The sequence below is a fragment of the Anser brachyrhynchus genome (genome assembly GCF_964034855.1).
Source record: "Anser brachyrhynchus genome assembly, chromosome: 22".
In the NCBI taxonomy this organism is placed as follows: domain Eukaryota; kingdom Metazoa; phylum Chordata; class Aves; order Anseriformes; family Anatidae; genus Anser; species Anser brachyrhynchus.
In genome coordinates, this window is record NC_137715.1 from 1,553,000 (window position 1) to 1,565,303 (window position 12,304).

The 12,304-nt window shown below is 47.1% G+C and overlaps 1 protein-coding gene and 1 long non-coding RNA gene across 3 annotated transcripts in view; one reads left to right on the forward strand and one right to left on the reverse strand.

The window, feature by feature from the left end:
- Nucleotides 1-5,520, forward strand: PHB1 (prohibitin 1). 2 transcript variants are annotated; one of them, XM_080564990.1, is made up of 7 exons: nucleotides 1-118; nucleotides 696-821; nucleotides 1,217-1,378; nucleotides 1,895-2,037; nucleotides 2,827-2,943; nucleotides 4,071-4,166; nucleotides 5,149-5,520. In XM_080564990.1, exons 2-7 carry the CDS (start codon nucleotides 734-736, stop codon nucleotides 5,359-5,361), a joined length of 819 nt encoding a protein of 272 aa, XP_080421116.1. In that variant the 5' UTR covers nucleotides 1-118; nucleotides 696-733; the 3' UTR covers nucleotides 5,362-5,520. The 2 variants fall into 2 exon arrangements, with proteins under 2 accessions (XP_080421116.1, XP_080421117.1); XM_080564991.1 differs by having other exon boundaries at nucleotides 93-300.
- LOC308181597 overlaps nucleotides 4,108-12,304 on the reverse strand; it is a 9,569-nt gene continuing 1,372 nt past the window's right edge. Inside the window, exon 2 of the long non-coding RNA XR_013941513.1 lies at nucleotides 4,108-4,429. This is a non-coding gene — a long non-coding RNA (uncharacterized lncRNA). The remainder of the gene's footprint in view (nucleotides 4,430-12,304) is intronic.

Here is a 12,304-nt window from a genome sequence, read left to right on the forward strand (position 1 = left end):
AGGCGGAGAAGAACTACACTTCCCAGAATGCCATGAAGAAGCGTGGGCCAATAAGGAGCGGGCGTCTTGGCATAGTGCGCAGACGCAGTGCGGCTGGCGGTCGTGAATTCATGTGGAGGTCAGGGTCGCTGCGGGAGAGGGAGAGGGAGAGGGAGAGGGAGAGGGAGAGGGAGAGGGAGAGGGAGAATCGGGGACGGTGCGGTTGGCTCCGGGGCCCGGGCTGCTGTGTGGGAGCGGGCTGGGCTGCGCTGCGCTGCGGGAGACAGCAGGACGTGGGCTCGCGAGGCGCCCGGCCTAGGGGTGAGCGGCCTTGGAGCGGGTGGAAGGAAGGAGGATGGGGGGGGGGGGGGGGGGGTGGTCAGGGTGGGGGCAGTGTAGAAGAGATCGGGGGTCGGGGCAGCGCGGGGGGCTGGGGAGAGCTGTGGCCTAGGGGCAGGCGGCCTGGGCCTGCGGCGTGGTGCTGCAGCAGGGGAGAGACCCTGGAGCGCGGGTATCTGTGAGGCCTTGGGCTTAGAGCCCCAGGGAGAAGTAGCGCGAGGTGTCAGAGTGGAGGATGCCGGTGTGGTTGAAGTGGCCGTTGAGGGGGAGAAAAAGAGTTTCTGGGGTGAATGCGAACATTGCAGGTTGGGATTTTTGGAGGAGGATTAATTCTCAGATCCGTAGGCAAGTGCATGCAAAGTTGTGTGTTTTTGCAGGAGGGGCTTCTTAAAGGGGCTAGAACCTCACATGTGAAATGGCTGCAAAAGTGTTCGAAAGCCTTGGGAAATTTGGCCTGGGGTTGGCTGTTGCAGGTGGAGTAGTTAATTCTGCTCTTTACAATGGTGAGTGGCAGTACATCTTTTACTACCTAAAGGCTATCACTTTATATTCTTTTCGTCAGCATTTTGGTTGCTCTTTTATTGCTAATGGCATCTGGGGAAAACAGTCCTGAAGCCTTGCTGAGCTGTTTTATACCTTATACGTTCCATAGGCAAGAGGATTGCAGAGTCCTTTCTCAAGAAAGCTGTCAATTAGATGCTGCTTTTGTGAGCAGCCTGAGGGGTCACCAGTTATGGCTGAGACATTATTTCCTTTGTTCCTGACAGTATAATTAATCTCACCGGTTTCCTATAGCAAAAGATCTTAACTCATCTCAGTAGATTGTTTCTACAGAGAAGGTTCTGATGGTGTGTACTTTAAACTGATGATAATAGTTAAACCACTATTTCTTCCACAGTCGATGCAGGCCACAGAGCCGTTATCTTTGACCGATTCCGTGGGGTCCAGGACACAGTGGTAGGAGAAGGTACCCACTTCCTCATCCCCTGGGTACAGAAACCGATCATTTTTGATTGCCGTTCTCGCCCTCGTAACATACCTGTCATCACTGGCAGCAAAGGTGAGTATTTGAACCAGACAGCTGTAAGATTTCACTGCTTAGTTATCAGCTAGATGGACAGAGGCATGAGAAAAAGCTTTATCACAGTCGTGACTTCTGTGATCTCTAACCTGCAGAAAAGGAATATTTATGTGAGGCTTTTCTCTTCTGGACACGGGGTTTCCATGTATGCTGAGTCCAGTTTGGCACAGCATCAGTAATGGTTTGATCTGTCTTTCAGTTACAGAATGGATTAAGGGATCCTTCCTTCAGTTTTGTAAATCTTCCCTTAAACATAAAATCTCTGTGTATACAGTAGGGCCAGTAATTTCCTGCATTGCAAGCTGAAGCTTAAATCCTATCTGTAAGGAAGATTTGGATCCCTAGATGGAAGGAATATTAAAAGTTACTCATTTTTGTTGGCAAAAAGAAGTCCGAGTGTTTATCCTTTCTCATTTAGTTACTCTAGAGAGGACAACTTCAGAACATTTCCTATTGCTGTGGTTTGCAGCTAAACTTGTGACTGTATTTCTCCAGATCTACAGAATGTGAACATCACATTGCGTATTCTGTTTAGACCAGTGACTGCCCAGTTACCCCGGATTTTCACAAGTATTGGAGAGGACTATGATGAGCGTGTTCTGCCCTCAATCACAACTGAAATCCTGAAGTCTGTTGTGGTAAGAATCGTGTGAGAACCGCTGAGCTCCACCTGTCACCTTTCTTTCTTCTTTTTGGTATCCAAGGGACCTGATAGAGTGTAGAAGATATAAGATGTAGTGCTCCAAACTAAGAAATCTCTTTCCACCTCCAGCTCTAATGGGCAACCCAGAAGAGCTAATTGTAGCTGTGCTACAATTTTGTGTTCCTCTGTCATTCTAACTGCCTGGCCTTTATTCAAGTGGAACGATGTCTGGATGGAAGGAGGCTTCTTCATGACTTGCTGTTAGCGCTGCCTTTCAGAGTGGGAGTCTGAGTCAGAAGACTTGGATTCTCGTTTCTCATTTATTCTTACACTTCAGCTTTCTGAAGTTTTCTGGCTTTGGAAGCATCCCCAGGGGACTACTGAATAAGCACTAACCATCTGTAGTACAGTTTGTATGCTTTTATGTGAGGTGCTCAACTGGACAGCAATTCCCAATCTTTCTCTCAATTCAGATAGAATCATTTAGGTTAGAAAAGATGAATAAGATCATCAAGTCCAACCATCACCTAACACTACCAAGTCCATTGCTAAACCATGTCCCTAAATACTACGTCCACACCTCTCTTGTGTACCTCCAGGGATGGTGACTCCACCATTTCTCTGGGCAGCCTGTTCCAATGCTGAAATGCATGGGTAGCTCAGTGTTTGCAAGCTTTGGGAGATGCATTGGATTAACTCTGGGGCTCATGGGTGAAAAGATGAGCAGGGCACGGAGAATCATTTATAGGAGCCTTTTTCTCACTGTTGTTCACCCTGACTTCAGGCTCGCTTTGATGCTGGAGAATTGATCACTCAGAGAGAGCTGGTCTCCAGGCAAGTGAGTGAAGACCTCACAGAGAGAGCAGCAACTTTTGGCCTCATTCTGGATGATGTATCCTTGGTAAGGGTTCTTTTCAGTTTTTCTCTTTGCCCAAATAAGAGCAGTAGGGAAGAGAATCGATGGATGACCAAAGAAGGGGCCTGGAAGTTTAGACTACGTTTGTCTGTCTGCAGTTGCATGTTATGTAGTGGTTACAGTTCAAGTCAGTACCTCTAGTTTTGTCACTGGCCTTCTGTGACCTTGAACAAGCTCTTGCAGACTCCAATGCACTGGCTTATCAACAGACTTCACTACTGTAGGGCTTTTATAGTTAAAAATGAGAAGAAAATGATTTTGTGGGTGATAGATCAGTCTGCAGTTTGCTATAAAGAAAGGCTGCTGTTCCACAGGCACCCTGAGACACAGGGAGAAAGTCTTAGGCACGAGGAGGTAGTGAAAATGTATACTTCCGATAGCATCCTTTTTTCTGCTATGTATACTACTTCCTCTTAGTTGTGATGTCTTCTAAGGCTATTCAAGGGAGGGAGCTCTCCCCTCCTTCCCTCTACCTCCTTATAAGCTTTGAAAATGAAACCTTGTGCAGCCTGACTTGTATGTGCATATCTCTCTTCTGGGATTTCCTTCACAAAGTCTGCCTAGAGTAAGTAAGTAACTCTCATTTAGCTTTGAACACATAGGAAGTGTTCACAGGAAGGTGGCTTTGTAATTTTTTTTAAACTTTTTTTCTGAATACACCACTTAAGGAAACTCCCCTTTCCCCTGTAACATTGCAGTGATCTGTATGTGTCTACAGCAGCTCAGGCAGAGCACACCACTGAATAATTGAGCGTGAAAAGTTCACGGCTGCTTGGCAGACTGCAGGCTCCGCTGGCAAGGGAGGGGAGCAAACAGTCTCCCTCCTCTAGGTGTGCAAGCAAGTGATGTCAGGAGAGTATGGTATGTCCCTTAAGGTACTCGTGTTAACCCATCACCTGGATTGGAGTTGTGCTTATGGTTTCTCTTGACACTTCCAAACAAGTTGGGTAGGCCTGCTTGGTATAGTTCCTGTTACTTTGCAGTTCTTTTAGGGATACTGGTTTTCCATCTTCACAGATACAGGCAGGCTGCCCTCTACCTCAGAGGTGTGCTGTTCGTAACAGTGCTGCAGTAAATTGTCATTGTTGTGGACTGTGATTTCTGTCCTCCAGACACATCTGACCTTTGGCAAGGAGTTCACTGAGGCGGTTGAAATGAAGCAAGTGGCCCAGCAAGAAGCAGAGCGAGCCAGATTTATTGTGGAAAAGGTACGTTATCCTTCAGAGGAACTTTCACTTGGCAACAGTCCCGGGTATCTCTTTGCCAATCCAGCTCGTAGTGAACATCTCCTGTTCAGGGTACTGGACAGGTGAATGACAGATGTCACTGAGGGTCATAATGCTTATACAGCTCTCGGCTCTGGCACATCATTGTTGGATAGGTAAAGCCTAAGGTTCTGTTCTTTTTTTTTTTTCTTTTTCCCTTTTTTTATTTCATGTCAAAATCTTGTAAGACTTCAGGACAGAAGTGCCTGCAAGGATGAGAAGAGAGAATACACTCAAGGGAAATTGTTACTTATAAATGGGGTTAAAGGTTGAGATTTGCAACCTGAGTGATCCTGCTGTTTGTGAATTTTGAGAGGTGGCTGAAGTTTTCCATGGTGTTTGGTATCATGGGCATGAGGCCTGTGTCATAGGAGTGTTATTAATTGCATGTGAGACTGTGTAATCTCATATCGACCCAGGATGTCAGTGAGGAGCCCGAACACCCACAGAAATAATTTCATGTAAAACTACCCTGATAGAGCTGAGAACCTGCTGAACACCTGTTAAGATTGCAAGAACCTGAAACTACACCCAGAATTCATCCAGTGGATGTAGTAAGATGCATGTAATCAGACAGGATAATTAAACAGCACAAGAGTTTATTTAGCCCCACTGGCGAAGATCTCAAATCTTTTTTAGGTAACTTTCTACTAGGAGTACCCTTAGGTGGGTTGATGTTTCATGAGGTTAAGATAAGACAATCTCAAAGATTTTTAAACCTTTTTTCCACAGTAGACAAAAAAAAGTCAAAATACAACTTTAGAATAAAACCACCTTCTATTTTATCTCTCTCAAGACTCCTGCTTGGGGAAAGAGCAGTAGGGTGGTGAAGTAGGAATTGCTACTTTAAACAGGACAGTAGCATTTTCCTTCCCTTTTGCTCTTGTTTTCTGTTTCATTTTCCTTCTCACTTGTTCCCTCTCAGGCTGAGCAGCAGAAGAAAGCAGCTGTCATCTCTGCTGAGGGAGACTCAAAAGCAGCTGAGCTGATTGCCAATTCACTGGCCACTGCAGGTGATGGCCTGATAGAACTACGGAAGCTGGAGGCAGCTGAAGACATCGCTTACCAGCTCTCACGGTCCCGCAACATCACCTACCTGCCTTCCGGACAGTCTGTGCTCCTCCAGCTGCCACAGTGAACCTGGCTTTGCAGCTGTAGGTAGCCTAATCACCTTTATCTACCAGATCAGCCCTTTGCAAAAGAATCTTTGTAACTTCCTGGTTGCCTAAAAGCAGAGAAAATTAAAATACACTTGATTTTGAATTCTTAAATAAAACTGAATGCTCTTCAGAACAAACCGGCATTCCTCCCACGTATGGTCAGAGTAGTGGCTCCACTGACTGTTAAGCTAGGTTTGAGAATTGCACCTTTTTCATGCAGTCTGTGCAACAGGAGCGGTTTTAATCTGTTTGCTCCTGGCACAAACAAGTAGCCCAGGAGCCTCCCAGAACATGAGTGCTTGTATCAGCTGTCACAGTGATGTTCAGAACCTTTAGGCTGGCTGAACGGGGGTTGTCACATAATTACAGGTCTTGGACTGTGGAATAGGGATGCTCAGGGCTTGTTCTTCAGGGAGACTGTATAGCAGCCTTCCAGTACCTAAAGGGGGCTACAGGAAAGCTGTGGAAGGACCCTTTGTCAGAGATTGGGGTGACACGACAAGGAATAATAGTTTCAAACCAAAAAAGGGTAGATTTAGATTAGATATTAAGAAGAAATTCTTTACTATGAGGGTGGTGAGACAGTGGAAAAGGTCGCCCAGAGAAGCTGTGGATGTACCATTCCTGGAATTGTTTGAGGCCACATTGGATGGGACTTTGAGCAACCTGGTCTGGTGGGAGGTTTCCCTGGCCATGGCAGGGGGGTTGGAATTAGATGCTATTTAAGGTCCCTTTCAACCCAAACCATTCTATGATTCTGTGATTCTATAACAGGCTGCATTAGCTCAAAAGAACACTTGAGATGAGGTCACCTCTTTCAGAAGGCAAAATGAATGCAAACTGGAGTGGATGAGGCCGGCAGCCAGGCTGCTCTCCCACCAGATGGCAGCAGCAATTCTGCTCTTTGCACCGGGAGAGTGGTGGGGACAAAGAGGTGTGTGTGCCTCTGCCTCCCCGTATGGACAGGTGAGCAGGTCACCCTGCCCTGAGCTGAGGATGCACGGAGTGGACGTGGACGAGGGCGCACACAATAATACACAGTGTTTGGGGATGGGGGGGGCGGAGCACAAGCTGCCATACGAGCTTTCGACGAGCTGCCACACGAGACAGGCAGTGCTGCACCCACAGGTAGGCACAAACATTTACTCCCTGTACCAGGCTGTGCTGGTAAACGTCTGATGCCCATTTGACTCTGTATTGGGCATTTCTGATCCCTTCTCCAGGCTTTAACCCCTTTAAGCTACAGTAACACACTGAAGTGTGCAAATGTCTGTCTCCTTTTCTAATGCTGGTCCCAGGGTGGCTTGGCTTTACAGTGTGTCTCTTTGTAGCCCTTTCAGTGTTCCTTCTGTGCCCTTTTCGTAACCCCCAAAGGCCTTCCCTAGCTCAATACTAATTCAGGGTGGACAGAAGTAACAGAAACATCTAGAGTAACTTCAGTGGCACAAGCTCATTTAGCTTGCTATTAGAAAACTGCATTGAGTCTTTGGATCCAGACCGTTGGTATGATGATTTCATACCGGAAGACCCGGTGTTGGTAAAAACTTGGCAGTTTTTTAATCTGAAGCCCTGTATTTAGTTGGCACCAGAGCAATTACAGTAATGGTAACACAGGTTTGCTGCTTGTATTTCTCTGAATACAGCCCAAAAACTAAGCTATGGGGACCCAGCGTGAGGCAAGGTCTTCTGTTTGTATGCAATGAGAGACCTGCTGGGGCTGCTGCAGGGCCCTGTATGAGGGGGAGTGCAACCCTCTGTGCTGGCAAAAAGTTGCTAGAATGCATCTCCCACTTAAGACTGAAGAGCAGCAGTTGGTTGCCACCTTCGCGCATCAATGCCCTACAATCCATAGTGAAATCTCCCTGCCCGCCCCACTCTGCCTTGGCTGCAAACTTCCAAAGAGGTGGTCTGTGTGTTTTTTTCTTCTCTACTTTCCCCCCAGGAGATTTGGTTTTACTTCTCTTTCCTTTTCATGCTAGTGGAAGAGCTCAGCTTTTGCAGCTGGGCCAGTCTGCTAGCAATGTTCAGACCAGCCAAACAAACTTTTGTTCGTGATGGAGAGGAAACTGCCTGATTTCCTCTGTTCACCCTCTCTCTTCCTATTTAATAGATAACCAGCCTATCTGACTCGCGAGGGGACAACCAAAAGCAACCATATGGACAGATACTCTGGAGCAGTTGTAATTTGCGGAATGGCTGTTGCATAGGAATGGGCATCTACTTCCTGATAGTTACTGATGCACCAGAGCTGCTGACGCCTCTCCAGCTAGGGGAGCTACCCAAGCTTGTAATGATTTGTACCCTGCAGCAAGCTGGCAGCATGTCTGAAGCAGTTAGAATGAGGAATAGGGAGGAGTTTCCTTATAGCTCCCTTTGTGCTGTTTATATCCACGTGGATCAAGCAGAAAATGCCTCTGTCCTAAAATGCAGAGGACAGGGGAGAAACACTCATGGTAGGAGGTAGGAAGTGAATAATTGCCTATTCCAGGCTAGAGCTCAGATGGACTCTCAGATGGGAGATGGGGAGCAATTCTTAGGGCCAAATTTAGTTTAATTATTCCTTAGCTGGCACTAGGTAGCACTGAGGGCAGAGATGTTCCTCATACGCCTGTTTTCCTTCAGCAGAATTAAGCTGATTTCAGTCCAGCAAGTCCATCCTGACATACACTAGTATAAGTAAATCTCAGAGGTGGGTCAGGTTTACTTAGAGATGACAACTCCCTGTGCTTTGTTTTTCTGCTTGGTGAAGCATGAGGTGAGAGTCACACCTAGTGAGAAATATCAGCGATGGGGGACAGCGTACTCTAGCTCAAGGGATGCAGAACAAACTCCAGAGAAGGTGACGTATCTGATGTCTCAGAAGAAATACAGTGGATAATTCTTTTAACCGTGTGCTCACCATAACTATGGTAAGTTCACCTTCCCCACCCACAGAAAGTAATAAAAAAATAAATTTACGGGCAAAGGACCTGCGGTAGGGCAGTCATCCATTTCTTGCTGAGCTCTTCTCCGGAAAGGAACTAGAGAAGCTGGGGAGACACCAAGGGGACCTGTCCCACTTGAAGAAAGCATCATCACAGTTAGCGGTTCAACTACAGCAGCCATTTATTGCAGCTGTTTTAGCCAGGCTGAGTTTAAACTCTTAATGTGCACGGCCCTGTAAAATCACGCTGAAAACACCTGTCCTTGCTGTGTCCCTGAAGACACCGAGATTCCTGCAGCATTAAAATACTTGCTGGGGAAAGCTGTGTGTGTCTTCTCAGAAATGTAGAGTGAAAGTCACCACTACCACTGGTAAGCACTTCAGTCTGGAATTCTGCTTCTCAGGTGTTTGTTTATTGTATGAACACTACCTACATCCTGCTGCTCTTGAGGTCTAATCTAGGGCATGAAGAGATGCTGATGCGTGTTAACTACGCAATATTATTTGAAGGCAGATAACCTTTAATTGTGACTTAACGCTGAACTAGTAAAGGTGAATGGAGAGTGGGGACAGAAATTTCCTCTTTGAACTTCTACTTTGCTCTTATACAGTCTCAAAGGACAGCACTCAGGAGTCGTGGTTCCTTCAGAGGGCATAGCGCTTCCTCTGACATGAGCTAGCAGGAAAAGCCCTTTCTTTTCCCATTGCTTGAAAGGATCCTGAATCCTGCAGGACATAGCAGGATACCTAAAAGATAAAGTGTCGGTCCAAGAGAACTCGGTTGGGTTGCAGTCTAGATCGGCAAGCTGTCAGTGTCCCTGCCCCTGCCTAAGTTTCTCTTCTCACCCTTGGCTTGTTTTCCCAGATGGGGCTGGGCCTGTTTGTTGCAGCACCCTTGAGCAGCGCCCTTCTCCAAGGACATTCCTCCTTTGGGAAAGGAGAAAGAGTCCCACTCGCAACTGCATACTCGCGAGGTCCTTGATGCTGAGTCGTGCCCAGTTCAGGCTGTTCCCAAAACAGAACTGTTAGGATGTGGAAACCTCAGCAAAACAGCAAGCTTGCGGAGAAGAGCTAGTGCTGTTCCACCAAGTCCTTCTTAGTGCCAGGCCCAGCCCCAGCACCAACAAGCTACCAAGAGTCACCTCTCACTTTGGGAAGAGGCAGGAATGCAACCCATCTCCCTGCTGGCTGTAGGAAGAAAGAATGCTAGAAGGGCTGTTTCATTGGCTGCTGAGAGTTTCCCAAGAAATCATTGTAGCAAGAGCCCTGATGAAGCATACAGCCATCGCTGCCTGGGTGAAATAGAGAACTCGCATAAATTGTGCCTCATTCCGCAGCAGCACAGTCCACATGGGATTGCAGGCCCTAGACTAGACAGACATCTCCCTTACCAGAGGGCTCCGGCCTGGGATTACTACCTGGTAAGACACAAAAAAACAGCCAGAGCAGCCAGCTCAGAGATTGCCCAGGAATACCCAGCTTTGCAAACCCAAGAAGCTGAACCGTGCCACAAGAAAATTAACTGCTGATATATGTAGGAACTCAACTCTGTCTGATTTTCCCCTCCCCATGCTATTCTGCAGCTGGTGTGTTAGTGGTTATCCCCAACACAGAGAGAGCTGCATCTCAGCAATACTCGACCTCATTAGGCTTGCTTTCTCAGCAAGTCTAGAACATCCATTCCTATAGGAAAACAACAAAAAAGCAAAGGTGGGTAACGCTGTGTTCTGGTGTGTGAAGTAACTGGTCCTGCAAGTTCTCATATTGTTACTGTATTTTTTACCCTGAAAGGTCCTAAGCCACTTAGCAAGAAATGATCTGGTATCCAGCAGGGGATAATTTCATCTACTGTTGTATTGCTGCTACTTCTGGAGTGAGCTGCAAAAAGCTCCTTGCTGAAACACTGCCACAGTTTAAGGCAGGAAATGAAGATCTGTATCACCTGTTCCTGGCACTGCATGCAGTGAGGAAGACGTATGAGAGCATTTCCCATACTGGTTATACTTCAGGGAGAAGAAAAATGCCAGAAGGGGCAAGGGAGCACAGCACCTTACTGAACAGTGAACAAGATGCACAAATTTGCCTCTAGAAGTTAAACAACAGTGTGAAGGGAAAGCAGAGATGACAGCAAGGAAAACAGAGGGCTGTGATAAGGATCTGTGGCTATGAGGCAGGTGTGTGCTAGGGAGCAGATCATGTGCAACCGGAGATGTGGGACCGTTCCTGTATTTTGTTTCCCTCTACCTGGCCGACATGTCTTTTCACATTAAAAACTAGATCAAAGAGAGGAATGTAAATAACTGAAGGTAGCGGTGAGTATAGCAGCGAACCACTCAGCTGGATCTCTCCCTAGGAGATGTGAGGAGCTGTCTCCTGCTAGTTGTTTGACTAAAGGCAAAATGTGCAAATGCGGGCTGCCCTGGGCATTCAGGAGACAAACCACACAGTGGGACTAGGAAGAGTCAGTCTCCTTTGCAGCAGCCCATTCCCCAACACCAATGCTTAAGTGACACAGCAGGATGATAAGGACAAATGCTTTGGTGTCATCACGTCAGAAGTCCTTCAGACTCAACATGTGCACTTTGTAGAATGGCTCAGGTTAAAAGAGACCTTAAGGACCATCTAGTTCCAAAAGCCCTGCCACGGGCACGGATGCCACCCACCAGATCAGGTTGCCCAGTCTGGCCTTGAACACCTCCAGGGATGGGGCATCTTGGCATTCTCTGGGCAACTTGTTCCAGTGCCTCACCTCACCCTCTGAATAAAGAATTTCCTCCTAACCTCTAATCTAAATATCCCCTTTTAGTTTGAAAACATTTTCCCTTGTCCTCTCACTATCTTCCTGCGTAAAAAGTCACTCTTCATCTTTTTTTTTTTATAAGCTCCCATTTAAGCACAATGAGGTCTCCCTGTATCTTTCTCTTCTCCAGGCTGAACATCCCCAGCTTTTTGTCTTTCTTCATAGGGGAGGTCCCATATTTTTCCCCCCATCTCCCTCTGCAGAGTTCTGGTTGAGAAAGAGGGACTTAATAATTCCATTTAATTCAGGCACAGCTCATGGCTGGAGTAACATCACCCTAGTTGGCATCACCTGAAACTGAGGATATGGAGCATCTTTTACAAGAAAGGCCTCTGTAATCCTCCAGTAGCCATTTCAACGTAAGGGGACCTCATGCTGTATGCTCAGGGTAAAGAAGCCAGGGTAGAAAACTACAGACACAGCATCAGAGAAGAGGGAACAGCAAAACAACCTGGGAGACTAAATGCTCTTCCCCACACACCAGAGGGAGAACTCATCAAGGCACTGGCCTACTCTCGTCCCATGAACAGATGCCAGCAGTGGCTGTGCCTTTGTGCAGGTATTAAAATAGTTGGTGGCTTCACTCTGCACCTGTGCTCCTTTGAGCAAGAACGTCCACTGCTTTCTGATGTCCCTCTGATGAAATTCAGAATTTTGAAGAGGGTCACCGCTGTCTTGCTCATTCACCTGCCAAAAAAAAGGCGTCCAGCATTTTTCTTCTTGTCCTTTTAAGGCTTGAAATTCAGTTACATGGCATCCCTCGCATACACCCAGTTAACAAACAGCAGCATCGCATCATCCCATGACATTCTCTTTATTCTTCCTCAAGAAGCTGCGTTGCACAAGGGTGTTGGGCTGAACTGGAGCAATGCTAATGCTCCCAAAGCCCAGGGTCTCCCTTGACCATCCCTTCCCCCCCTCCTGCTATACACAGTCCAAGCAGAGGAGAGAACAGACTGGGCCTGCTAGTAATAGCTCCCATGGGGCTAGTTCTTAGCAAAGTGCTTGTGCTCTGCTCCTTTCCGATGCCCCCAAGTAAGGGTTGCTAGGGCAAAGAAGAAAGCTCGCAACATCGTTCTGATCCACCACGGGGCTTCTCCAGCATATACTGCCCCTATCTGATCATGCACTTTGAGAGTCCCAACCCCTGCTCTGCACAGGGAGCTCAAATCTGGATTTTCAGTTCAGTAATCAAGAG

What these genes read in the sequence shown, in the direction of transcription:
- PHB1 (XM_080564990.1), top strand. Translation starts at nt 734, where the DNA reads ATGGCTGCAAAAGTGTTCGAAAGCCTTGGGAAATTTGGCCTGGGGTTG. An exon ending in AAATCCTGAAGTCTGTTGTG is followed by an intron (nt 2,038 to 2,826) that starts GTAAGAATCGTG and finishes CCCTGACTTCAG; the next exon opens with GCTCGCTTTGATGCTGGAGA. An exon ending in CCAGATTTATTGTGGAAAAG is followed by an intron (nt 4,167 to 5,148) that starts GTACGTTATCCT and finishes GTTCCCTCTCAG; the next exon opens with GCTGAGCAGCAGAAGAAAGC.